The sequence below is a fragment of the Chelmon rostratus genome, chromosome 7, assembly GCF_017976325.1.
Source record: "Chelmon rostratus isolate fCheRos1 chromosome 7, fCheRos1.pri, whole genome shotgun sequence".
NCBI lineage: Eukaryota > Metazoa > Chordata > Actinopteri > Chaetodontiformes > Chaetodontidae > Chelmon > Chelmon rostratus.
In genome coordinates this window covers 29,001,252-29,028,652 of record NC_055664.1, presented here as the reverse complement: position 1 = coordinate 29,028,652, position 27,401 = coordinate 29,001,252, and the positions used below count along the sequence as shown (strand labels likewise).

At 46.0% G+C, this 27,401-nt stretch overlaps 4 protein-coding genes and 1 non-coding gene across 8 annotated transcripts; 3 read left to right on the top strand and 2 right to left on the bottom strand.

Annotated features, from left to right (window-relative positions):
* Nucleotides 1-784: 784 nt before the first annotated feature.
* abcf3 (ATP-binding cassette, sub-family F (GCN20), member 3) lies at nt 785-17,317 on the top strand. Its single transcript, XM_041940036.1, has 21 exons — nt 785-920; nt 2,529-2,676; nt 3,498-3,574; nt 3,681-3,736; nt 3,997-4,094; nt 4,357-4,479; nt 9,540-9,806; nt 10,303-10,383; nt 10,634-10,693; nt 10,871-10,927; nt 11,053-11,075; nt 11,390-11,445; nt 11,544-11,744; nt 13,363-13,439; nt 13,763-13,807; nt 13,994-14,126; nt 14,348-14,436; nt 16,022-16,113; nt 16,199-16,331; nt 16,412-16,499; nt 16,801-17,317. Exons 1-21 carry the CDS (start codon nt 848-850, stop codon nt 16,957-16,959), a joined length of 2,136 nt encoding a protein of 711 aa, XP_041795970.1. The 5' UTR covers nt 785-847; the 3' UTR covers nt 16,960-17,317.
* An 882-nt stretch (nt 17,318-18,199) lies between these two features.
* On the bottom strand, nt 18,200-23,834 carry LOC121609516. Its single transcript, XM_041941165.1, has 5 exons — nt 23,655-23,834; nt 22,272-22,871; nt 19,363-19,439; nt 19,024-19,275; nt 18,200-18,912 (listed from the first exon to the last, which is right to left on the bottom strand). Exons 2-5 carry the CDS (start codon nt 22,858-22,860, stop codon nt 18,655-18,657), a joined length of 1,176 nt encoding a protein of 391 aa, XP_041797099.1. The 5' UTR covers nt 22,861-22,871; nt 23,655-23,834; the 3' UTR covers nt 18,200-18,654.
* On the top strand, nt 23,259-25,385 carry LOC121609517 (dual specificity protein phosphatase 14). Of its 4 annotated transcripts, none has more exons than XM_041941168.1 (3): nt 23,259-23,312; nt 24,568-24,884; nt 25,038-25,385. In XM_041941168.1, exons 2-3 carry the CDS (start codon nt 24,574-24,576, stop codon nt 25,249-25,251), a joined length of 525 nt encoding a protein of 174 aa, XP_041797102.1. In that variant the 5' UTR covers nt 23,259-23,312; nt 24,568-24,573; the 3' UTR covers nt 25,252-25,385. The 4 variants fall into 4 exon arrangements, with proteins under 4 accessions (XP_041797102.1, XP_041797101.1, XP_041797100.1 ...); XM_041941167.1 differs by having other exon boundaries at nt 23,275-23,323; XM_041941166.1 differs by lacking the exon at nt 23,259-23,312 and adding an exon at nt 23,331-23,619.
* Nucleotides 23,943-24,025, top strand: trnal-cag. Its single transcript has one exon. It is a non-coding gene; the product is annotated as a tRNA-Leu (tRNA).
* polr2d (RNA polymerase II subunit D) lies at nt 25,348-27,360 on the bottom strand. The gene is made up of 4 exons (XM_041941170.1): nt 27,054-27,360; nt 26,736-26,916; nt 26,552-26,647; nt 25,348-26,184 (listed from the first exon to the last, which is right to left on the bottom strand). The coding sequence occupies exons 1-4, from the start codon at nt 27,130-27,132 to the stop codon at nt 26,106-26,108; spliced, it is 435 nt and encodes a 144-aa protein (XP_041797104.1). The 5' UTR covers nt 27,133-27,360; the 3' UTR covers nt 25,348-26,105.
* Between the last annotated feature and the right edge of the window lie 41 nt (nt 27,361-27,401).

The following is a 27,401-nucleotide window of genomic DNA, read 5'->3' as shown; positions in this document are numbered from 1 at the left end:
TTTCCCTAAAAGTCCTAAAAAATCTCAAGTAGATCGGTGGAGGTTACGTTGTGATTCGGTTATGACGTAGTTTGGTGTAAGTTATGATGTAGTTTGGTGGAGGTTATGATGTAGTTTCGTATAAGTTATGATGTAGTTTGGTGGAGGTTATGATGTAGTTTGGTATAAGTTATGATGTAGTTTGGTGGAGGTTATGATGTAGTTTGGTGGAGGTTATGATGTAGTTTGGTGGAGGTTATGATGTGGTTTGGTGGAGGCTATGATGTGGTTTGGTGGACGTTATGATGTGGTTTTAATGGAGGTTATGATGTAGTTTGGTGGAGGCTATGATGTGGTTTGGTGGACGTTATGATGTGGTTTTAATGGAGGTTATGATGTAGTTTGGTGGAGGTTATGATGTAGTTTGGTGGAGGTTATGATGTGGTTTGGTGGAAGTTATGATGTAGTTTGGTGGAGGTTATGATGTGGTTTTAATGGAGGTTATGTTGTGGTTTGGTGGAGGTTATGATGTGGTTTGGTGGAGGTTATGATGTAGTTTGGTGGAGGCTATGATGTGGTTGTACTGTATCTGTGCTTGAGTATTTCTTTTGCAATTGCCAAATGACATAATTTTTGTTTTACTTGTAATAAACACATGACATCCTGATGACAGACGAATAACCACCGACATGTGTTAATTAGAATAAAGGAAAAACAACCTTTTTTATTTCCGTTTTGGCTCATTTGTAGGCTTTATCGTTTGACGTCAACGTCAACATGACCGACACAAGAACGTCATCCCCCAGAATTCCCTGCGGCGTCGCATGTTGACGCATGCGTGTCGCGGCTGAGTCCAGGGCCGGGTATCATGGCGACGTACGTGGACATTCTGAAGAGCGAGTTCCCTGAGATCGACTCGGAGGTGTTCGACTACATCACAGGTGAGAAGCTGAGGACAGAGCCGCTGTGTGTGGGAGACAGAGCCGCTGTCTGTCAGGCCGGCGAAGCGGTTCAGACCGGTTTTTAATCTGCCTTGCTAGGCTAGGCAGCCGCTGCTCTTAGCTCCGGAGCTAATGTGCTACCTAGGCTGACTGTGCTCACAGGAGGGCACCGGCTAGCACGGCATGGCTCGCCGAGGCTAGATTAGTTAGACTAAAACGTGATTAGTTAGAGGATTATGGTCCAGTTTGACTGGACCAAACCCCGAACCCTGACCCACAGGAACCGAGGCGGTGTCACAGGAGTGTCACGGGAAGTAACGTTAACTGCCGTGAAGCCTGTCGAGGAGCGAAACGGCACAAAGTCTTTACGTGTGTAAAACTAGCAGTGGTGTCATTGATAGATAAATATAAATGTGTTCCAGTAGTCATCACCACAGGTGGACCACGACCTGGGCAAGGTGGACAACTGCCCCTGATCCCAGCGGATGTCAGATGGTTTGTGTTGACACACACACTGACTGTGACACAGTGAGTGTGTCAGAGTCACCAAAATGCTAAAAATATGTAATTGAACACTCTCAATAATAATAAAACAAATTCACATCAGGTAGAGTTAGATTCTTGTACCTGCAGGAGGTCAAGCTGATGTAAGTACTTCATATACTGTTGAGTAATAATCGTATACACTGAATCATAGTTCTGAAACTGTGTTCAACCTGGCAGATAAACACAGTGAAGTCAAAAGTACGATATTTCCCTCTGAAATACAGTAGAAGTAGAATGTAACATAAAATAGAACTATTCGACTACCTCAAAATGATACTTAACACCAGTACTGGAGTAAATGTACTTAGTTACTTTCCACTGTTTTAATGGCTTTCATAATTATATTAAAAACAAAACAAGGTAATGGCAAAGTTCCACCTTCAAAAAGTACAAAAGTGAATTACTGCAGTACATCAAATTATTTACCTGAATAAAGGAATGATGGAGTTAAAAACAAGCACCAATAAACTAGAAAACAACACACGTGTTCAGACAGAACAAAGCAGTTTATAGAAGTGTGAAATATCAGCGTTGGTCCCAGAAGTCCAGTGTTTGTCAGGCTCTGCTTGTCACCTCGCTCCAGTGATGTACAGGTGTACCGTCGGAACTCTGTGACATCACCGTTGGGTGTGGTCACAGGTGCAGCAGCGATCAGAGTGACACACTGCAGTTCAGTTACTCTTTAAAGAATAACAGACAACATCAACAGGCCTTTACTGCAGCAGCAGGTGAGGGCGTGGTCAGGTGTGGTGTAAAGAAATCAAATCAATGTACGCAGATAATAGAAGAAAAGAAAACACTGTGTAATCAATGTGACAGTAAGGTATCATTGTTTATATGCACATCCTCAATCATCAAAACTTCATTACTTTAATGGTTGACAGCTAATCAATGAATCGTTGCAGCTCTAGAGAGCGCTGTCTCTCCAGCTGCTCAGTCTTTATTGGCTGTGATCTGTCCAGTCTGAAAGGATCCAGATTTGATCACAGCAGGTGTGTTAACACCTGAACAAGTGTATGATGTTTACAAAGCTGTGTCTGAATCCAGATGTGTGTGTTTCAGGTGTTTTGGACAGCGGCGGAGCAGATTTCGAGGATGGGGAGGAGGTTTACGACGCCATCGGAGGAGTCCTGCAGGAAGTGTCCGCTGACAGTAAAAACGAAGACGACGTCAGAGACATCTGCCTCCAGATGTTCAACACTCTTAAACTGTAAGGAAAAGAAAAGTCACACATCACAATGGCCTTTCAGGGAATCATCAGTGTGTTCAATCTGTTCGTGTCTCACATGCTGCAGGAGCAGTGGGTCACCTCTTCCACGTCAAAGCAGATTATCGTCACTACTCCTCAACCCCCAGACTGCTGTTTTTAACTGTAATGATGTGTTGTCATCAGGAATAACTTGTGTTTTAAACAGGGAAGATCTGTGTTTTAAACAGGAGTAACATGTTTAAACCAGGAATAGTGTGTATTAAACAGGAATAGTAAACAGGAATAGTGTGTATTAAACAGGAATAGAGTGTATTAAACAGGAATAGAGTGTATTAAACAGGAATAGTAAACAGGAATAGTGTGTATTAAACAGGAATAGTATGTGTTGAACAGGAATGGAGTGTATTAAACAGGAATAGAGTGTATTAAACAGGAATAGTAAACAGGAATAGAGTGTATTAAACAGGAATGGAGTGTATTAAACAGGAATAGAGTGTATTAAACAGGAATAGAGTGTATTAAACAGGAATAGTAAACAGGAATAGTAAACAGGAATAGTGTGTATTAAACAGGAATAGTAAACAGGAATAGTAAACAGGAATAGTGTGTATTAAACAGGAATAGTAAACAGGAATAGAGTGTATTAAACAGGAATAGTAAACAGGAATAGTGTGTATTAAACAGGAATAGTAAACAGGAATAGAGTGTATTAAACAGGAACAGTGTGTATTAAACAGGAATAGTAAACAGGAATAGAGTGTATTAAACAGGAATGATCTGTGTATTGAACAGGAATTGGGTTTGTGTGTTTTTTGAAACAGGAATAACCATCATGGCCCTCAGAGACAGGTGTTGTTGGACGCTCCGGTGCAGCTCTCTCAGATCTCTGCCGACATAGGTAACCAAACAAAATGATAATACACTTTACCGTATTTGAACTTTTGATAATGTTTGATCAGAGATCTACAGAAGGAATAAGATGACCTTTTCTCCACCATCCGCAGTTAGTGCAGCAGAAGACGTTCAGGGAATCTGGATGATGAAACGTCCTCAGAACACAGTGAGTCGTTTATTTTTACTCAAATTAAAAATTTGCAACTATTGAGTTTGTTGTTTGGATTAAAAAGCTTCTGCTGACAGGAAGTAAAAAGACAAATGAGACTCACAGTAGTTTGAGAAATGTCTCAACTGTCTGATTGTGTTAGATTTTTCAGTGTGGTGGATTTTTCTGCCTCCTTTAGTTTTTGATTTAATGTTCTTGAGCTGATTCTCTGATTGATTGTGATGTTTTCATTAAACACTTCCTGTCTGTGTCTTCAGACGGTGGACGCGAAGAAACTGGAGAAGGCCGAAGCGAAGCTGAAAGCCAAACACGAGCGCAGGAACGAGAAGGACTCTCAGAAGGCCTCCAGTCCCCTGTCAGTGCACACCTGCAGACACCTGTCCTCTCTGTCCACACCTGTCCTCTCTGTGCACACCTGTACACACCTGTCCTCTCTGTCCACACCTGTAGACACCTGTCCTCTCTGTCCACACCTGTCCTCTCTTGCCACATTTGTGCACATGTCCTTCTCTGTCCTCTGTGTCTTCACCTGTACACCCGTCCTCTCTGTCTTCACCCTCTCTGTCTTCACCTGTACACCTGTCCTCACCTGCCCTGCCCTGTTTTCTCTGTCACAGAGTCCTGGAGGAGGCATCTGCAAGTCAGGCCAGCAGTAAGAAGGACAATCGAGTTGACCAATCAGGGAAGAACCGCAGCTATGACATCCGCATCGAGAACTTTGATGTTTCGTTTGGAGAGAGGTAAGCTAAGGGCGGAGCTTATCCACAAGATTCAAGATTCAAGATTACCTTTATTGTCATTCATAGACATGTCAACGAAATTTGATTTGCAGCCCCGTGTTAGAAACAAGATAATAAGAAAGATAATAAAATAAAACTAGAAAATTCCCCCTGGGAAATTTTGAAAGGGACACGGGGTGCGTTCGAGCCAACAAAATTATCTACGTTTTAAAGTTTGAATGAAGTCTCTAGGACAAAGTATGGCCGAGCAGCGGACAATTGAAAAAGGCTGAAATTTGAGGAAATTTCCCCATTCATTTCTTATGGGAAATTTATCGCAGTTGTTTGCGTCTTACGTCGGCCTTCGATGGTCATAGCTCGAAAACCGTAAGAGATATCAAAATGTGCCGAGGGTCATTTTGAGCCGACAAAATTATCTACGTTTTAAAGTTTGAATGAAGTCTCTAGGAGAAACTATGGCGAAGCAGCGGACAATTGAAAAAGGCTGCAATGTGAGAAAACGGCAGATATCAGAGGTAGTCAGTCCCTGATTAATGAATTGCTCTCAGCTGTGTTTCTGTGGCTTTCTCCTTGTCTGTCTCTGTTGATCACCTCAGCTGTCTGTGTCTGCTTCTCTCCTCTGCTTCATGTCTCTGTTAACATGAATTAATGAACTGAATCAATAAACATGAATGGAGCTAATGCTAACGGAGCTAACAGAGCTAACACTAACGGAGCTAACAGCTAACGGTGCGAATAGAGCTAACGGCGCTAACGCTAACAGAGCTAACTGTGCTAACAGAGCTAATAGAGCTAACGGCGTTAACAAGGGGGCGGGGGGATGGGGTTTTCATTATGCATTTGTCTGTGTGTGTGTGTTTATGTATCTGTCATTGTGTGTGACTGCGTATGTGTGTGTCTTCGTCTGTTTGTGTGTGTGTGTCTGCTTGAACTACACAAGCAGCCCAATCTGCTCCTACATGGAGATGTGTATGGTATATGTGTGTCTGAATGTGTGTGTGTGTGTGTGCGTGCGTGTGTGCCTGTGTAACTTCTGCCCCACCTGCTGATAATTACCTCTGCACCTCTCCCACTGTTTACCTGTTCCTGTTCAGTTTTGACGTGCTGTTTTTAATCACTTTTTAGCTGTTGGTTAGCCCTTTTTGTGTGTGTGTTTGTGTGACTACTGTCTCAACCTTTTTGCGAAACTGCTTTCTGAAGCTGAGTTTAACTGTTTGTTGGACGGAGATTGTTTTCAAACAATGCCCTTGTTTTGACTGAGCTCGTTAAGATAATCACTCTCAGGCTGGTTGTCCTGCAGATGTGTGTGCGTGGGTTATTGACCGGTGTGTGTGTAAATGACAGTTGCACCTGTTAAACTCTTCCCTTGAAAAGCGGCTTTTTCGCTGTCGGTTTCTTCCGAACAACTTGCGATTGTGTCAAAACCGTAGCTGCTATCAAAAAACCGATTACACTGTGAGATGCGGACAAGTCTGGGCCAGATGTACGTGTGTTTTATGTCCAGATATTCTTTAGAAAAATGACAAAATGGTCGACTTAAAAAGACTCTGCCACTCAGAGAACAGGAGTTTGTATTGTATGCAGTGAGATTTGGGTTCGGCGAACCTCCTGAACTAAATCCTCTGGTGAGAGAACCGTACCTCGTATCAGAGTGTACTATAGATCATCGGACTCCCGAGAACTTCCTGAGTCCGACCATCATCTCGTTTTATTCCTGACACAACAACTTTTCGTTTTATGGCGATCTAAAGACAGGAGGCATTTCTGCTTTGCTCACAAAACAGCTCTGAATTTTAACATGGGACTTAATGGGAGAACAGGAGGGCGCTGGCTGCACAAAACGTCTCACTATTTAAATTCAGTAAGTCTCTCGGCTTTTTCGAGGACATCACACGAAAGAGGACAAGTTTGTCTACAAACTGATCCCAAAATTATGCGTGTAGAGTGTAATTTGTGGCCGTAGCGACGAGAAAAAGAGAAGATTTTCAGATCGTTTTTAGACTCTGTGCCACTCTAGCACGCACTCTAGCACGAACATTCCGCGCAATACACACCCATTATAATCTCAAAATTTCCCGCCAAATGATCACTGTCATTGAACAGTGACTGATCAAAAACTATAGGACCAATCAAAATGTGGATGAACACACCAATAGACCAGACTTGGGTCTACATTTTAAAGTTGAAATGAAGTCTCTCGGTGAATGTATGCCTGAGCTACAGATGTTTGAAAAACTCCAATTTCAATCTTGTTTTTTTCGCCCGTCCCATTCATTTCTTATGGGAAATTTATCGCAGTTTTTCGCGTCTTACGACGCGAAAAACTGCGATAAATTTGAGAAAAGTAATAGCACACCGATCCCGAACAATACGCACGTTTTGATATATAATTTGCGAGGGTTTTCTCAAAGCTGTGGGACGAGTTTGAGGACGAAAACTTGGAGGAAGATGAAAAATAACTAGAAAATTCCCCCTGGGAAATTTTGAAAGGGACACGGGGTGCGTTCGAGCCGACAAAATTATCTACGTTTTAAAGTTTGAATGAAGTCTCTAGGAGAAACTATGGCGAAGCAGCGGACAATTGAAAAAGGCTGCAATTTGAGGAAATTTCCCCATTCATTTCTTATGGGAAATTTATCGCAGTTGTTTGCGTCTTACGTCGGCCTTCGATGGTCATAGCTCGAAAACCGTAAGAGATATCAAAATGTGCCGAGGGTCATTTTGAGCCGACAAAATTATCTACGTTTTAAAGTTTGAATGAAGTCTCTAGGAGAAACTATGGCGAAGCAGCGGACAATTGAAAAAGGCTGCAATGTGAGAAAACTGCAGATATCAGAGGTAGTCAGTCCCTGATTAATGAATTGCTCTCAGCTGTGTTTCTGTGGCTTTCTCCTTGTCTGTCTCTGTTGATCACCTCAGCTGTCTGTGTCTGCTTCTCTCCTCTGCTTCATGTCTCTGTTAACATGAATTAATGAACTGAATCAATAAACATGAATGGAGCTAATGCTAACGGAGCTAACAGAGCTAACACTAACGGAGCGAACAGCTAAAGGTGCGAATAGAGCTAACGGCGCTAACGCTAACAGAGCTAACTGTGCTAACAGAGCTAACAGAGCTAACAGCGATAACAAGGGGGCGGGGGGATGGGGTTTTCATTATGCATTTGTCTGTGTGTATGTGTTTATGTATCTGTCATTGTGTGTGACTGCGTATGTGTGTGTCTTCGTCTGTTTGTGTGTGTGTGTCTGCTTGAACTACACAAGCAGCCCAACCAGCTCCTACATGGAGATGTGTCTGGTATATGTGTGTCTGAATGTGTGTGTGTGTGTGTGTGTGTGTGTGTGTGTTTGTGTGCGTGTGTAACTTCTGCCCCACCTGCTGATAATTACCTCTGCACCTCTCCCACTGTTTACCTGTTCCTGTTCAGTTTTGACGTGCTGTTTTTAATCACTTTTTAGCTTTTGGTTAGCCCTTTTGGTGTGTGCATTTGTGTGACTCCTGTCTCAACCTCTTTGGCAAAGAGCTTTCTGAAGCTGAGTTTAACTGCTTGTTGGACAGAGATTGTTTTCAAACAATGCCCTTGTTTTGACTGAGCTCGTTAAGATAATCATTCTCAGGCTTGTTGTCCTGCAGATGTGTGTGCGTGGGTTATTGACCGGTGTGTGTGTAAATGACAGTTGCACCTGTTAAACTCTTCCCTTGAAAAGCGGCTTTTTCGCTGTCGGTTTCTTCCGAACAACTTGCGATTGTGTCAAAACCGTAGCTGCTATCAAAAAACCGATTACACTGTGAGATGCGGACAAGTCTGGGCCAGATGTACGTGTGTTTTATGTCCAGATATTCTTTAGAAAAATGACAAAATGGTCGACTTAAAAAGACTCTGCGACTCAGAGAACAGGAGTTTGTATTGTATGCAGTGAGATTTGGGTTCGGCGAACCTCCTGAACTAAATCCTCTGGTGAGAGAACCGTACCTCGTATCAGAGTGTACTATAGATCATCGGACTCCCGAGAACTTCCTGAGTCCGACCATCTCCTCGTTTTATTCCTGACACAACAACTTTTCGTTTTATGGCGATCTAAAGACAGGAGGCATTTCTGCTTTGCTCACAAAACAGCTCTGAATTTTAACATGGGACTTAATGGGAGAACAGGAGGGCGCTGGCTGCACAAAACGTCTCACTATTTAAATTCAGTAAGTCTCTCGGCTTTTTCGAGGACATCACACGAAAGAGGACAAGTTTGTCTACAAAATGAGCCCAAAATTATGCGTGTAGAGTGTAATTTGTGGCCGTAGCGACGAGAAAAAGAGAAGATTTTCAGATCGTTTTTAGACTCTGTGCCACTCTAGCACGCACTCTAGCGCGAACATTCCGCGCAATACACACCCATTATAATCTCAAAATTTCCCGCCACACGATCACTGTCATTGAACAGTGACTGATCAAAAACTATAGGACCAATCAAAATGTGGATGAACACACCAATAGACCAGACTTGGGTCTACATTTTAAAGTTGAAATGAAGTCTCTCGGTGAATGTATGCCTGAGCTACAGATGTTTGAAAAACTCCAATTTCAATCTTGTTTTTTTCGCCGGTCCCATTCATTTCTTATGGGAAATTTATCGCAGTTTTTCGCGTCTTACGACGCGAAAAACTGCGATAAATTTGAGAAAAGTAATAGCACACCGATCCCGAACAATACGCACGTTTTGATATATAATTTGCGAGGGTTTTCTCAAAGCTGCGGGGCGAGTTTAGGGACGAAAATTTGGAGGATGATGAAAAATAATAATAAGAAGAAACGCGCGGGATAGTAATAAGTGACTCGGGGCTACGCCCCGAGTCACTGGCTCCTGCAGCAGAGCTGCAGGAGCCAGTGCCTCGGAGCGTGCCCCGTGTCCCTAATAAGAAGAAGAAGAAGAAGAAGAAACGCGCGGGATAGTAATAAGTGAGCTGCAGGAGCCAGTGCCTCGGAGCGTGCCCCGTGTCCCTAATAAGCTAACATGAAGTATAAGATTCATATATTCGAGGTTTTCATGATATATTTCTGTCTCCAGGTGTTTGCTGCAGGGGGCGGAGCTTTCTCTGGCAACTGGTCGGCGCTACGGTCTGATTGGTCGTAACGGTTTGGGGAAGACGACGTTGTTGAAGATGTTGGCCAGTCGTAACCTGCGTGTTCCGGCCCACATCTCCATCCTCCACGTGGAACAGGAAGTGGCTGGAGACGAGACGCCGGCTCTGCAGAGTGTCCTGGAGAGCGACACGCTGAGAGAAGATCTGCTTAGCGAGGAGAAGAGGCTCAACGCTCGCATCGCCAACGGAACGTAAGATCCCGATTTACACCGGGTGGCGGTGCTGCGCAGGCAGAATTACAATGTCGATTTTAGGGGTGGTTGGGTCGGTTTTTGCTGGCCTGGTCCCGTGTACAAGCGGACCAGCTGAAGACGGAGCACGCCATTTAAAACCAAAATCAGTGAAATTATGGATAAAAATCCAAAATCACACAATATCAGGTAATATTTGAAAGGTGTTTGCCTGGAAACTGACATGTCCTCGGTTAACACGATTGTTTACACGATTACAAGTCACCTGAGGCCAGGTGTGAACGGTTGTTACATCTCCTGGCATGGAATGAAATTCATTTCACAAAAAAAGACACTTAACACTGGTCTGGCCATCATGTAGAAATATTTCACCTTCATGCTCTTAGTTTGCAGAAACACTACAACATCCATGATCCTCAGTGGCTGTTGCTATGGAGACACTGAAGTGACGTCAGAGTTGTGTCGTACTCATTCTGTGTTTGTGTTTTTGTCTCAGTGCTGACGGGATGGAGAGTGTTCGACTGTCAGAGATCTATGGCAAGCTGGAGGAGATCGAGGCTGACAAAGCTCCAGCCCGGTAACTATGGCAACCGCACAGTCTCACATCACAACAACAACAGCTGCACTGCAACTGTAGTACAACTGAACTACAATGAAAACAACAGCTGTGCTTCAGTGAAACGGCAGCAGACCTTTGTGCATTGTGCATTTACTGCCCTGTGCATACTGAGAGGCTCCAGCAGGGGGCACTGAATCCACATCCAAGTGATTCACTCTTTAATTATAGCCTATTGGTGTGTTGATTGACATCTGTGTCATCCAATCAGAGCCTCTGTCATCCTGGCTGGTCTCGGATTCTCTCCCAGAATGCAACAGCAGACCACCAAGTGAGTCCACTCTCCAGCACACACATACACACTTACACCTGCTCCACCCAACCCTGACCCGGCCCGACCAAAGTGACCATGAGGCTGCTTAGCCACCACAATGTCATAACCCTAACCCTCTAACACACTGTGTGTGTGTGTGTGTGTGCGTGTGCGTGTGCGTGTGTGCGTGTGCAGGGAGTTTTCAGGAGGATGGAGGATGAGGTTGGCACTGGCTAGAGCTCTGTTTGCTCGGTGAGTTTCAGCCTCCAGCTTCTTCTCTCAGTCATGGTGTCTGTGGGGGTGTACACACATCATGAAGTACATGACAGCGTCTAACAGACCATTTCTTTCTGTCTTTGTGCCTTTTTTTTCATGAGGCCGGACCTGCTGCTGCTGGATGGTGAGTCAGACCCTCCCCCAGAGCTGTGGCTCGCTGGTGTTAGTGCTTGCAGTTCAAGTAGTAGTATGAGTAACAGTAGGACAAGGAGTAGTAGGAGTACAAGTAGTGGTTGTATGAGGGCTGCTTGTAGTATTCAGAGTAAGATGAGTGGGAGTATTTGAAGTAGGAATAGAGCAGTGCAAGTTGGAGTAGTAGGAGTAAGTTTTTGGAGGAGGCACTAGTAGTTGTAGCTACTCAGTGAGAGGAGTACAAATACAAGTAGTAGTTGTGTGGTAGTATTCTGATGTATTCCTCCTTTGTGTGTGTGCTTCAAGAGCCGACCAACATGTTGGACGTCCGAGCCATTCTGTGGTTGGAGAACTACCTGCAGGTCTGAACCTTAACTCGCTTGAACATTAGCATTTGTCATTGGAACCAATGAGAACAGTTACCCAGGAGCTAACAGGTCATTAACCCCTCCCCCCACAGACGTGGCAGTCCACCATCTTGGTCGTCTCCCACGACAGAAACTTCCTGAATGCCGTAGTAACAGACATCGTCCACCTGCACTCTCAGAGGCTGGACAGTTACCGTGGTGACTACGAGAACTTTATTAAAACCAAAGAAGACAGACTGAAGAACCAACACAGAGAGTACGAGGCCCAGCTGCAGTACAGACAGCATATACAGGTACTACTGCAGTACAGACGGCATATACAGGTATTACTGCAGTACAGACAGCATATACAGGTACAACTGCAGTACAGACAACATATACAGAGGTACAACTGCAGTACAGACAACATATACAGGTACTACTGCAGTACAGACAACATATACAGGTACTACTGCAGTACAGACAGCATATACAGGTACTACTGCAGTACAGACAGCATATACAGAGGTACAACTGCAGTACAGACAGCATATACAGGTACTACTGCAGTACAGACGGCATATACAGGTATTACTGCAGTACAGACGGCATATACAGGTATTACTGCAGTACAGACAGCATATACAGGTACTACTGCAGTACAGACAACATATACAGAGGTACAACTGCAGTACAGACAACATATACAGAGGTACAACTGCAGTACAGACAGCATATACAGAGGTACTACTGCAGTACAAACAGCATATACAGGTACTACTGCAGTACAGACAGCATATACAGAGGTACAACTGCAGTACAGACAACATATACAGAGGTACTACTGCAGTACAGACAACATATACAGGTACTACTGCAGTACAGACAACAAGTACAGACAGCATATACAGGTACTACTGTAGTACAGACAGCATATACAGGTACTACTGCAGTACAGACAGCATATACAGAGGTACAACTGCAGTACAGACAGCATATACAGAGGTACTACTGCAGTACAGACAACATATACAGGTACTACTGCAGTACAGACAACAAGTACAGACAGCATATACAGGTACTACTGTAGTACAGACAGCATATACAGGTACTACTGCAGTACAGACAACATATACAGAGGTACAACTGCAGTACAGACAACATATACAGAGGTACAACTGCAGTACAGACAACATATACAGGTACTACTGCAGTACAGACAGCATATACAGGTACAACTGCAGTACAGACAGCATATACAGAGGTACAACTGCAGTACAGACAACATATACAGAGGTACAACTGCAGTACAGACAACATATACAGGTACTACTGCAGTACAGACAGCATATACAGGTACTACTGCAGTACAGACAGCATATACAGAGGTACAACTGCAGTACAGACAGCATATACAGGTACTACTGCAGTACAGACAACATATACAGAGGTACAACTGCAGTACAGACAACATACAGGTACTACTGCAGTACAGACAACAAGTACAGACAGCATATACAGGTACAACTGCAGTACAGACAACATATACAGAGGTACAACTGCAGTACAGACAACATATACAGGTACTACTGCAGTACAGACAGCATATACAGGTACTACTGCAGTACAGACAACATATACAGAGGTTCAACTGCAGTACAGACAACATATACAGAGGTACAACTGCAGTACAGACAGCATATACAGGTACTATTGCAGTACAAACGACATATACAGAGGTACTACTGCAGTACAGACGACATATACAGAGGTACTACTGCAGTACAGACGACATATACAGAGGTACTACTGCAGTACAGACAACATATACAGGTACTACTGCAATACAGACAACATATACAGGTACTACTGCTAATTCACATGGCTGTTTTCCCAGAATGCACTGTGTTTGATGACGTGTTTATGTTTCAGGTGTTTATCGACAGATTCCGTTACAATGCTAACAGAGCAGCTCAGGTCCAGAGCAAACTCAAACTGCTGGAGAGGCTGTGAGTATTCACACACCTTACACACACCTTACACACACCTTACACACACCTGAGACACACCTGAGACACAGGCCTCACACACATCTCATGCACCCCTGACACACCTGACTTAAATGCCAGTAACATCCACCTGGACTCAGATGTACCTGATCAGACAGGTGTTGCAGCTGCAGGTGTTTCAGGTGTATATCAGGTGTCTGTAGTGTGTCTTCAGTACATTCAGGTACACAGAACACTGAGTACCTGAAAGTACTGTGGAACTACGACAGACATCAGTGAGTCCTGCTCGAATGTGTCGGTGACTGTGTTGTTTCCTCCTGCAGACCTGAACTGAAGCCCATTGAAAAGGAAACTGAGGTGACTTTAAGGTAAGACGATGGTTAAAATAACTGAGTTTCCCAGCAGCAGTGTGAGTTTGTGTTTATGAAGCTGTACGTGCGGGTCTGCAGCTCAGGTAAACCGGATGTTAAACACCTGTGATCTGCAGGTGTTTTCGTCTGTCGTCTGCTCAGGTGTTGTTTGATTGATTGACATGTCGTTTGGTCTTTCTGCAGGTTTCCAGATAACTTTGAGAAGCTGTCTCCTCCCATCCTGCAGCTGGATGAAGTAGAGTTTTATTACTCTCCAGACCAGCGCCTGTTCTCTGGACTCAACCTGTCAGCTGACCTTGAGTCACGCATCTGCATCGTACGTGTGGTCAGAGAAATCGACCAGCCCGTTAATGGCTGTTGTCTTATGAAGCATATAAATATATAAAGTCGATCCTTCGGTCACGTTTGTAGGATCCACAGAGCCTGAACTCACAACAAACACTTGATTTAACAGAAATGTATTATTTTAACACCAATCAGCTGATCAATAATCAGGACTGTGTCGGAGTTCATGTGTCGTGTTGTGTTCGCTGTCAGGTCGGTGAAAACGGCGCCGGTAAATCGACCATCCTCAAACTGCTGATGGGCGAGTTGACGCCGGTCAGCGGAGTCAGACAAGCTCACAGGTAAGATGACCGACGGACCAATGAGAGCAGAGCATTCACCTCGGCTTGCTCACCTGGACTGTTGTTGTTTGTACTGAAATGTTTCCAGGAGAACTTTTCTGTTCTGCTCAGAGAACGTTTGCACTCTGTAGAAAACCATTAACATGTTTACGGAGCTCTTTATACGCTTTATTCTCTGTTCATGGGTTCTTTTTAAAGAATCTTTTCTATTTAGAGAACCGTTAACTCTCTGTTTATGGGTTCTTTTAAAGAACCCTGTCTCTGCTCAGAGAACTATTTACAGCCTCTGTTCAGGGAACCTTTAATCTCTGTTCATGGGTTCTTTTTAAAGAACCTTTTCTATTTAGGGAACTGTTTACTCTCTGTTTATGGGTTCTTTTAAAGAATCTTTTCTATTTAGGGAACCGTTTATTCTCTGTTTATGGGTTCTTTTAAAGAACCTTTTCTGTTTAGAGAACTGTTTATTCTCTGTTTATGGGTTCTTTTAAAAGAACCTTTTCTATTTAGAGAACCGTTTACAGCCTCTGTCCAGGGAACCCTTAACTCTCTGTTTATGGGTTCTTTTTAAAGAACCTTTTCTATTTAGAGAACTGTTTACAGCCTCTGTTCAGGGAACCATTTATTCTCTGTTCATGGGTTCTTTTTAAAGGACCCTGTCCCTGCTCAGAGAACCGTTTACAGCCTCTGTTCAGGGAACCGTTAACTCTCTGTTTATGGTTTCTTTTAAAGAACCCTGTCTCTGCTCAGAGAACCGTTTACAGCTTCTGTTCAGGGAACCATTTATTCTCTGTTTATGGATTCTTTTAAAGAACCCTGTCCCTGCTCAGAGAACTGTTTGTGTTTACAGCCTCTGTCCAGGGAACCGTTTCTATCTCATCTCTCTGTGAGATGCTCATTCGTCCAGGTCGTGGTACTTCGAAGGCAACTGGACTTGCTTGTGGTTCAACTGTAAAGACCATCACTGAACCAGGGAGGTGGTCTAGGACTCCACTTATCAGCCAGTTACAATGCTGTCCTCAGACCCCCCCCCCCCCCCCCCTTCACTGTAGGAGTCATGTGACCCTGATGACTCAGATGATGGTCGGGGGGGATAAACAACCCTTTCACGCCATGACCCCATCAACACCTTGGCCCATGTGACCTTAACGACTTGCGTGCTAGCTGGGCGGGTCTATGATCCTCCAGGAGGATGAATACCTGAGACTCCCCACCAGTCGGTTAGAAGTGAAGAAGCCTCTGGGATGAGAGGGGAAATGTCTTTGAGAAGCACGTTGGTTTAATCTCTATCTCATACTCTGCTCTCTTTTCAGTGTTAGTTTAGAGGTACTGTTGCAGTACTCGTACTACTGGAAAAGGAAACTGTTCACTCTGTTTAGGAAACAGTTTACACTCCATTTATAAGAAGCTTTAGATGAGCAGTGCTGACAGAGAACTGTTTATTGGACTGTTCACAGCGGTACGTTTGTTTACAGGGAACTGTTCACGTACTCTGTAGGAACTGTTTTCAGGGAATCACTTGCAGAACTTTTTGTCCGAGCTGACATTTACTGCAGTTTGGCTGCTGGTGCTTTTCATTTCTCATCAGGAACTTGAAGATCGGTTACTTCAGCCAGCATCACGTGGACCAGCTGGACCTGAACGTCTGCTCTGTGGAGCTGCTGCTCAACAGGTTCCCCGGTAAGCACCGAAACCACCAATGACGACCTCACGCCGAGGCTTCGTTCGACCCGCAGGTTCTGATCGGCCGATGTTTGTGTCGCAGGTCGGACGGAGGAGGAATACCGCCACCAGCTGGGAGGTTACGGTATCACCGGAGAGCTGGCCACGAGGCCGGTGGCCAGTCTGTCAGGAGGACAGAAGAGCCGGGTGGCCTTCGCACAGATGACCATGCCATGGTAGGAAGACATTCAGGGTCCAGCTGTCAGTGTATCTGATGATGATGATGATGATGATGTCGTCTTCTGTCTGTCCTCAGTCCAAACTTCTACATCCTGGACGAGCCGACCAACCACCTGGACATGGAGACCATCGAGGCTCTGGCCAAAGCCCTCAACAAGTTTAAAGTGAGTGAGAGAGTGAGACTGTCCTCACTCAGTCCTGTTGTTCATTATGATGAAATAATCAGCACATCAGTGAAAACACTCCGCCCACCTGAGCTCCAGATATGTGGGATCACACCTTGTCAGGTGTCCATCAGGTGTCATACCTGACAAGGTGTACACTACATGATTGTGATGTTTGAGTCCACATTATGTTTCTTACACACCAAAGAAAATACAAACTGAACTAAATGAAACGAGCTGCCTCCTCACTCGCAGGTGTCTCTCAGAGGTGTTCCTCAGTGTGTGATGTCATATGTTTCAGGGCGGGGTCATGCTGGTGTCACATGACGAGCGTCTGATCCGGCTGGTGTGTAAGGAGCTGTGGGTGTGCGAAGGCGGGAAAGTTCGACGCATCGACGGCGGTTTCGACGAGTACCGAGACATCCTGCACGAGCAGTTCAAGAAGGAGGGTTACCTGTGAGAGACCGCCCGCCGCTAACATAAACCCCGCCCCCTCCATAACAACACCTGTCACGGCAGACCGGAGGACGCTTCCTTCTCTGAACTGTCTCACCTCTGCTTCGGGTGATGATCTGCTGTGAGCTGATTGGTCGTTTCTGTTCACCTGATGAGGTCACAGTGAACTCTGGAGGAGGAGGAGTCATGATGTTTGAGTTTATTTGAAAGTCAAACCGCCGTCTGTCATCAGTTTGTCGCCACTTTGAACCTGATTTTGTTTTGTATTGACTTTGGAGGTTTGAGGTTTTATCAGTTTTAAAGGACTCGGCCGTCAAACATTATATTTACATTCAGAGACAAATAAAAACCATCAGATCATGTGTTCCGTTTCTCTCTTTAACTGGTTTAACTGGTTCATTCACCACAGTCACATTTACACTGTACGAACATTATTTCAAACAAACGATTAAAAACGAACCAGCTGCTCCTCACGTTTCACACTTCAGCTTCTTTCTGTCACGTTTGTTTGTTTCCAGTCGCGTTCATCACTCTGAACGTCACCTGTTCAGCGAATGTTTCATCAGAGCCGCTGTATGAACCAGAGGAAACAAATCAAGAGGGAATCGAACCGCAGACGATAAAATGAGTGAAGATCGGTCGTGGAGATGTTCCACCTGTCAGGATGAAACTGAACTGAGACCTGCAGAAGGAGGCCGAGGCGGCCGACAGCTACGACTCCGTGGACTTCAGTTCTGTATCGTATCAAAGTGTCGTGTTCTGTCCACTGAAGCTCGTCTCGTCCATGAGACACGATGTCCACTGTGTGAGACCTGAGACCTCCATCTTTCCACAGAGATGAAAAGTGACAGTTCACACAGGTGTGTGATGTCACTCGAGTCAGCTGAAGACAACGAGTCTGAAACTGAAACCAATCTGTTGGTGTGGAGTCAGAAAGAAGTCAGCTGACCGACCTCTGTAGCTACAGGCTACATTAGCTGCTACTAGCATAACACATCAATGTCACACAGCTGTCAGAGGAAGAGGTGCATTGTGGGTAATTTAGGCGCCAAGTTTTAATGACGAAGAGGAATGTGTGGAATAAGAAAGACGTCAGGCGCGCTGTGGCGGGTTCTCGTGCATCAAACTTTTCATGTCTGAACAGCAGACGCGTGTTTCACAGCCTGGACGCTGTAAGTGTACGATACGAAAGAATCAGAGACTGAACAGGAAGCTGAGAATCAACACAGACACAACTTTGAGTTTTCATCAGTAAAATGTATTAACAACAAGAATAAAGTTCAGAAGTCAGAAAGAAGTCAATAAACTGCCTCCTGAAGGGTTTCAGGACAACGATACAAACATTAGCTGGTGGACAGACAACTGTCGAGCACTCTGACAACCTGAGGAAGCTGTTCACACTCCATCATCACGTCCAGTCATGAAATCTGTTCTCTGCTCGAACCCTGAGACCCCCCCCCCCGCTGTGTCTCCTCCACCGGCAGCGTTTCAGCGCAGCGCGTGCTAACCATGCCTGAGTTCGTTCACTTGCTCAGATTTTGCTGATTTGGTCATTTTTACTTTTGTGCTTCTATCGTGGGCAGGTCAGCAAATAAATACGGTTAGCCAGGAGGCAGGAGATCGAGAGCGTTTCTACAAAAACCAGAAACCACCAGCACCTCCACTGAGGTCAGAGGTCACCACAGAGCAGCAAGCGTCTCTACAGCTCTGCAGTCCAGGCCGCTGATGTGTCCTGCTGTGTCTTCTCTCTCAGGTGAGGCAGGACGGCGTCCCTGTAAAACACCTGCAGTTTGGACACCGTTTCCTCCCACAGGTCGGGGTCAAAGGTCACCGGGACGACGGCCGTCTCTTTCAGGGTGAAGACGACGAGGTCGGCCTGCCGCAGGCCCGTCACCGCCAGCTGACACTGGATCTGCGTGAAGTAACTGTGAGACCTCTTCAGACTGTAGGCTGGGGACTGGGACAGACAAACCAGAAGAGGATGTTAGCGACAAGGAGGGGACGTCTGAGGAGGACAAGGACGACAGATAGGAGGATGAGACAAGGTAAAGACACTGAGATGTTTTACCCCCCCAGGCTGCCGTCCGTTCTCATCCTGTAATTCCAGACAGAAGGCGGGGTCGTCCCTGCAGGCGTCCTCCACTCGTCTGTGTCTGTGCTTGTAGGGACACTTCACCTCCAGGCAGAGCAGCCATTGGCCGGTCTGGCTGTCCGTCACAATCCCGTCAGGACTCGCAGCCAACCAGGGCCGCCGAGCGTCAATGAACAGACCGCAGTCCTGAACCGAGATCGACTGGCCCAAGGCGGCGCTCTTCAGTGTCTGCAGGATGGCATCATCGTCATCATCATCATCATCATCATTGATATTCCACATCTCAACATTGTGACTCAGGTAGGTGAACTGTACCTGATACCTGCGGACCACCTGAGCCTCCATGTGGACCCCCCAGCTCATGGCTCTGGTCTGGATGCGCCGCTCCTCACCTGTCCAATCAGAGCCGGTTAAAGAATCCAGTCAGTGACTGTCCAACCAATAACGAGCCTCAGTTTTATTTGATTGATGTGTTTGTGTTGTGATCATCGTGAAGCTGTAACAATGTTCACAACTATCAATAACTTTATTGATCCTTGATCTTCATTTATGAGCAAACACCTGCAGAACTCAATACTTTCCCATCATCCTTAGCTGGACCAAGCTAACCTGCTGCTGTGGCCACAGTCAGGTCTGTGTTGGGTCCAACAAACCTGGACCCAGTCACGACCCCCTTTAAATCATTAAATATTTTAATAAAAAGATCAAAACATTTTTGTCAATCGATCAATCAATCGACAGGAAGTTAATCTGCAAATATTTCAATAATTAATACTTTATTAATTATTATTTTCATGATCACTTTAACTGATTATTCGTTTCTTGATCATTTACATCTAGTAAGTCAAGGAGTATTTCAATATACAGAGGGAAAGTAAGTGATAGGAAGTTTGCTATAGATGGTGAGGAAATCCCAACAATTAGGGAGAAATCAGTTAAGAGTCTAGGACGGTGGTACAATGTGGACCTGAATGATGTTGAACAGGTTGTGCAATTTAGAAAGGATGTTGCAGAAGGGCTGGATAGAATAGATAAATCAGGGCTCCCAGGAAAACTGAGGTTGTGGTGCTTGCAGTTTGGCTTGTATCCTAGGTTAATGTGGCCAATGTCAGTATATGAAGTCCCATTATCTGTAGCAGAGAGAATGGAAAGGCTAGTTAGCTCTTATATTAGAAAATGGTTGGGTGCTCCCAGGTGCTTAAGCAATGTAGCTTTGTATGGGAAAGGAATGCTTCAGCTGCCAGTATCCAGTCTAACAGAGGAGTTTAAATGCACTAAGGTTAGGACAGAACTTTTATTATCTGGGAGTAAGGACATGTTAGTTAGCAATGTGGTTCCGAATCCTTCTGGGGGGAGGAAATGGAACCCAAGGGCAGCAGTGCAGGAGGCAGAGGCAGCTCTTAGGCATGCAGAAATAGTAGGAAATGTTCAATTTGGCCGGGGAGGCTTGGGGCTTGGCCCAGGCAAACCAGTGTGGAATAAAGCAGGTCTAAAGGAGAAAAGAAAGCTTGTAGTGGAACAGGTGCGTAGGCAGGAGGAGTTGTTAAGAGGGGCAAAAGCAGTTGGTCAAGCCAAACAGGGACAATGGTTGAATTGGGAAGGTGTTGAGAAGAGGAAACTTAGTTGGAGGGACCTGTGGAATATGGAGGAAGGCCGTATTAAATTTCTGATAGGGGCGACATACGATGTGTTGCCAACCCCGCAGAACCTAAGTCTCTGGGTACAGGGCGATCAATCGTGCCCACTCTGCTCAGGTACAGCAAGTTTAAAAGCACATTTTGTCAGGTTGTAGAATTAGCTTATCACAAGGCCGGTATACATGGCGGCATAATCAGGTGCTGAGAAGCTTAGCCGCAGGCATTGAGGAGAGAAGGAAGCAGGTGAATACTGGAAGTTCTAGAAAGGAGAGGTTAGATGTGCAGTTTGTTCGAGAGGGGGAGAAAAATAGAGCTGCTAAGTCAGGGAGAAAGCAGGTAGGTGGCTGCCTGGTAGGGGCTGATGATTGGCAAATGCAGGTCGACTTGGGAGGAAAGCTAGTTGTGCCCCAGGAAATAGTTTATAGTAATCTGAGGCCGGACATTGTCTTATGGTCCATGAGTAAAAAGACTGTGTATTTTATTGAGTTAACAGTCCCTTGGGAAAATTCAGTGGAGGCAGCTTATGAAAGGAAGAAGACTAAGTATGCAGATTTAAAGACAGAATCTGAGCAGAGGGGATGGAAGACCAGGGTCTGTCCGGTTGAAGTGGGGTGTAGAGGTTTTGTTGCAGGGTCAGCTGTTTCACTGTTGATTTCACTCTTTATTTTCTATCCCTTACCCGAACAAGGGTCTGTATCCAATCCCGACTTTCATCTTTTGACTCTACCTCTTTATTTTCTACCCCCTACCCGAACCAGGGTTTGTATTCCCACCCCGCTTTTTCTTGGTGCAGTTGGTGAGAGGCAGGGGTAGATGATGGTAGTGTGGCAATCGGCAGTTACATGTGGCATCTAGGCCTGTGGTAGCATTGTAGCAGCTAACAATAGCTAAAGCGGTGAGAGTATGATAGTATCTTAGCAGTTAGTATTGGTAGCTAGCAATTAACATTAACAGTATAGGTGAATCTAGCTTTATTGTCTTCTTCTGTTCCTCTTAGCAGGTAGCGGTTAGCACGTAACATTAGCTAAATGGTAGCATCGGAACTGTATTGTCTTCTTCTGTTCTTCCTAGCGGTTAGCATTAGCATTAGCTAATAGTTAAATGGTAGCATCGGTACTGGCCACTACCTGGAGCATCCCTGGGTCAGTTGAACGTGGCGGTGCTGTTTGGATTGTGTAGGAGCAGTGTGAACTGGCACTAGGGGGGGTGACTCTGGGATGCCGGAGTTCACTGCCTAACCTCCTGGAGGTGTAGTGGGACTAAGTAGGCGAAACACTGTTGAAGGGAGGTTTCCACCTGATGACCCCCAGAGATGTGTTAGGAATCACTGCTCTTTGGCAGGTATAGAGGCAGATTAGAGCTCCAAGGTTCTTCACTGAGAATGAATCCTCTTTTTGAGCACAAGTATCTTGTGTTTAAATTAACTTATTAATTATTATTTTCATGATCACTTTCACTGATTATTAGTTTCTTGATCATTTGGTCAATAAAATGTTAAGATGCCGAAGTTCAGGTCCCCATAGAGGCACATGCACAGAGACCAGAACCACCACCGTCTGTGTGCAGGCATAGGAGGGTGTGGCTTACCTGTGACAGCAGCCAGGTAGGAGGTGGGCGGGGTTTTGCTCTTGCCATGAACAAAGCGGCTGTGAGCGATGCGGTGAGCCACAGAGGCCGTGATCCGGTTCTTCCTCCAGATGAACCAATCCTGATTGGTCCTCTGTCCGCGGGTCCGAACCTCCACTTCCTCCACAATCCACCTGTCCAACTGGTGTCCGAGACCTGGAGGGACCTGCTCTGGTTTGAGAGGGGCCCTGTCAGAGAGCTGATCTGGTGTTTGTGCAGGATCCGGATCTGGAGCAGCTTTCTGAACCGGTCTCTTAACGGGTTTCTGGGTGCTCTGTTTTTGTTTTTGTCCGCCATCAGGATGCGGTCTCACTGCAGGATTGACCCGAGGGGTCTTGTGGGCATCCTGGTTCTCCTTGACTGTCTTATTGTCAGTCCCAGTCTGAGGGGGTCGTACAGAAGCAGGTCTGGTCTTGTGAGTTTGGACGGTTCTGCCTTTGGCTCCTGCTCCGTCTCCAGGTGTCTGGGTCTGGATGGTTGGGTGATACCGGACTTTTGGGATGACAGTTTTCTGGGTCTGGCCCATCTGGTTTGTGCTCTGATTCTGCATTTTCAGGTTTTCTACATCAGAACCGCAAACAGAACAGAAACTGGTTTTTAAATCAGGGTTTCTGCAGGATTCACCCAGTTTAAGATTTTCAAAAAGCATACAGTCAAATTTAACACGTGCAAAGAAACTCAATAAAAACCAGTCGGGAGGGGAGAATTATTTTAGACGTGGCTGAATACTGTGAAATAACCGATGAAAAAACTAATTTAAGGTAAGAATTTGACACAAACACGACTCAGCACTTCACAGGCAGTAAAGACCTTTCATATTTCATACTTCATGTGAAACACACCACTGAATATGTTTACACTTTTAATTTCATGTCTGTTGGTCAAAAACGTTGCAACATAATTTGGCTGTCAGAGCTTTTATTGTGAAAAACTGGAGAATGCCGGCCGGAAGTTTTGACCGACTTGCCCTGACAGGTCCATCAGCGTCATTGCAGGAAACAGGTGAGACTGAGGTGTGTCCTCTGTTCTGTTCACTTTGAATTGCTTCATAGAAAACCTGAACTAAATCTCTTCATCATCACTCAAATGGAAACGAGTCAGAAATAGTGAATCCTCAACAAATCGGCCAAACAGACTTCAGATCAGCTGTTGTGACATTTCACACGTTGTCGGCTGACGTCCTGAAACCGAAGGCCGAAGACTTCACAACACTCGTCCGAGGAAACGTCTCCGATCCTGTGATATAACCAACGCGTGCGCGCGCGTGAGGACGGCGTTATTAAGTTATTCTGACTGCTGTGAGCACCTGGTGGGTTCGACCAATAGAAACAGAGCAGTTCTTACCTGGAGTAAAGTCCGTCTGTCGGAGTGAAAACTAAACTGAAACTGAGTCTAGTTTAACTGTGACTCATCACCCCGTGACACATACACACGCGCTGCGGGCCTGCGTGTGCGTGTATGTGCACAGGCCCGCAGTGTGTGAGCGCGCACGCACTGACATGTCCCGAACATGTCCGAGTCGCTCCTCGCCCAGATTCCAGTAATATTCTGTCAACACTAAACGATTGATCCGCTTTAAGGGACCAGAACCGATCGTCTGATCCCTGATGTCATGACATCTTGCGGCGTCGTGTCAGGATGGCCGAGCGGTCTAAGGCGCTGCGTTCAGGTCGCAGTCTCCCCTGGAGGCGTGGGTTCGAATCCCACTTCTGACAAAATGTTTTCTTTGTCGGGAGGATCAGATAATCAATGACACGATGAGGAGAAACCGACTAACTAGTGAGTTTGAAGGTTTGGTGGTTTTTCCTCTGACTTCTGTCGCAGTAAACGGAGAAATTTACGGTTTTGGACAAACGAGTTTTTCACTACTTTCACTATGGGCAGTGAAAAGGCATGTGCGAGCAAGGCGGCCTACAAACCAGTTCTGTCAGGAGGAATGGGCCAAAATTCCTGCAAACTATTGTGAGAAGCTTGTGGAAGCACATCCAAAACGTTTGACCCAAGTCATAGGGTTTAAAGGCAATGCTACCAAATACTCATGAAATGTATGGAAACTTCTGACTCATTATCTGGTATTTAGCAAATAGAAATAATTTTGGTCATCCTAATTGACCAAAAACAGGAAAAGTTTAATCTGATTTAATGTTAGACGGTGAGAAAAAAAAGGTTATGTGCCTTTTTATATAGTGTATGGAAACTTCTGGTTTCAACTGTATATATATATATATACAGGTAAACATGTTCTTCTTTGCTGCAGCTGGGGATGTCGGTCTCTCAGGTGTCTCCTGGTCTGTTCCTCAGCGGTCTGGACTCGGCTCTGAACCCCAGCATCCTCTCCAGCAGGAATATCACACTCATAATTAATGCCAGCGGGCTGGAGGACGTGACCTACCCTCCGCTGGACGGCCTGCACGTCCTCCACGTCCCCATCCAGGATCAGCCTCACGCCCCCCTGAGACACTTCTTTGACCCAGTGGCTGAACGGATCAATCGGAACCAGACGGGAGGAACTCTGGTCCACTGCGCTGCCGGCAGGAGCCGATCCCCCGCTCTGATCATGGCCTACCTGATGAGGTAAACCGAGAAGTCGAGGTGTGGCCCAGCAGGCCTGTTCAGTTGTCTTGCATGGTCACAGGGGACATTTAGTTAATTCTTTACTTCCACTAAAGATGGACGTTCACTTGCAGTGCAGGACCGTTAGCTGACCGCTGGTCTCTGTCTTTGCAGGACTGAAGGTCTCAGCCTCCGTCGGGCTCATGAAGTCGTTCTGGAGCAGCGGCCGTTCATTCGACCCAACGCTGGTTTCTGGAGGCAGCTGATGGACTACGAGAGGACTCTGTTCAGCAGGAACACAGTGAGGATGGTGAGGACGTCCAGCGGAGTCCTGCCCGAGGCTCTGGAGGACACGAACGCAGCCACAACATACTGTGTCAACATTTGACCCGGTCCCAGTCCATAAACCAGTTTCCACTCAGACATTAAAGCTGCTGACATCACTGGACAAACACTCCTGAGCACCAATCAGGGTCTGACAACATTTTAAATAAATTATTTAATTCTGCAGTTTCCTTATTACCAACAGATCTCATATTTAGACTCAGACCAACACGTGTGTCCGTCTCTTAACACTGACTTCCTGTCTGTGGCTCAGCTTTGAGCTCATTGGTTCCTTCTGAAGACGTAAATCTTTAAAATGTAGTTTTGTGTAAAAAAGGCCGTGGCCTAGAGGTTGGAGAAGCGGCTTGTTACAGCAGTGTGAAGGATTTAGCGGCATCTAGTGGTGACACTGCAGACTGTAGCTGAGCGAACACCTTCAGGTCTAACGTCCTCCTCTGGAGACGGTGTGTGGTTTGTCTGCTCTGCAGGAACATGGTGCTTCCTCTGTACATATTAATACTCAGGTAACAGAAACATGATGACAACCCTTTATTCCTGCCAACAGACCCCCATAAACCCCCCACACTGCACCTTTACTCCGAGATTTCTTCTTGAAATACTGAGGGGGTGAACGGACGCTGGAGGGGGACACAGTCGGAGCTGGAGGGCAGCGGGGGGGGTAAAGACAGATCACAACAACAAGCAGTCGTGTAAAAAAGGTAAAAAAGAAAGTTTATTTGACGGCAGGAGGAAACGTTCAGTCCTGAATGTGTGACACCTGTGTGATGTCATCAGATCACATGACCAGCCAGAGGGATCAGGATCAATCAGTTCAGTTCATAAACAATGAAGCGCTGCAGGGAGGACAGGGACCTGATGATCCGGCAGGAGAACCGGGCTGCAGTCCCGGTCCCGGTCTCAGTACTGGAAGCTTCTCTTGGTCTGAATGTCGTCCAGTATTTGCTGCAGCTCCTCGTCTTCAAACCGCCCCTCCAAACTGAAAACACACACGTGGGGTTAACATCATCAACACACATGAACCGGGGACCAGGTCCAGCACTGAGCCAGAGACCTGGTCCAGGACCCCGACAGCAGGACTGAGCAGTGAGGTCAGCGTATGAAAACAATAAGGAATGAGAAGCTGGACTAGTCTTTAGACCAGGTTTATCCTCACACTGTCACACAGATCTGGACTCTTCCTCTTCCTCCTCACTCACATTTAAAGTGACACTTCATCACCTTTCACCTGACTCGGCCAGTAAAGTACCGGCCTCGGTTCGAACCCCTTCACTCAGCCCGGCTGTCCCTGCTCTGGTTCCTGTCTGGATATGAGGGGGTCTGGATGTGATGTGGATCAGACTGACCTGGGGATCAGGGCTTTGGCCTCTTCGGCAGCTTCAGGACACAGATTTGCTAAACTGGCCAACTCGAACTTGTGGAGCTTCTTCTGCAGTAGGAGACTGAAGACACACCAGAGACAGAGAGGGGCACGTCAGATCCAGATCAGACCGCAGAGAAGAAAGCAGACATGTCGTGAGGGGGGCTCACCTGCGCACGGCGGTGATGGTCTCTCGGTTCTTAAAGCGGCTGAATCGAGCTGTGTAGTTCAGGGTCTTCATGAAGACTTCGGACAGTTCCTGTTCGTCCTCCGCGCTCTCGTTCTGCTGCTTCCGGTGTTCCAGCAGCATGTGGACCTCGGAGTTCAGCAGAGTCTCCGCGTTCTCGAACTCTGCAACGACACAGACAGTCAGCGAAGAAGAGCGGCAGTCTGCGAATCACACCTGGTGACGCGTTCACACCGCCAAGACAGTACCGGAACTGGTATAGATTAAACCAGCACATTCAATAGTGTGAAACGATACAGACCTTTAGGAAACAGCAGCTGTGAAGCGTCCTCCTCAACATCACCGACGCTCGCAGGAGCCGCGCCGCCTCCAGCCGCCATGACAGACAACACCGGCTAACAGCTAACAGCTCACAGCGACAAAATGACGGCAATAAGACGCGCAGCCGGTCCCGAGCTGAAACGGAGACGCCCGGAGACTCCTGGTAGCCTGAGGAGAAACTCTGTGGATCCCTGAAGTTTCTGTAGTCTAAGTAACGGACACAGGTTTCCGCTCAGCGCCTTTCGGGCACACAAAAGCACGAAGAATCACTTCCGTTTGTGACACGGATCACTTCCGGTTTGCAGTTCTACTGCTTCAAAATAAAAGT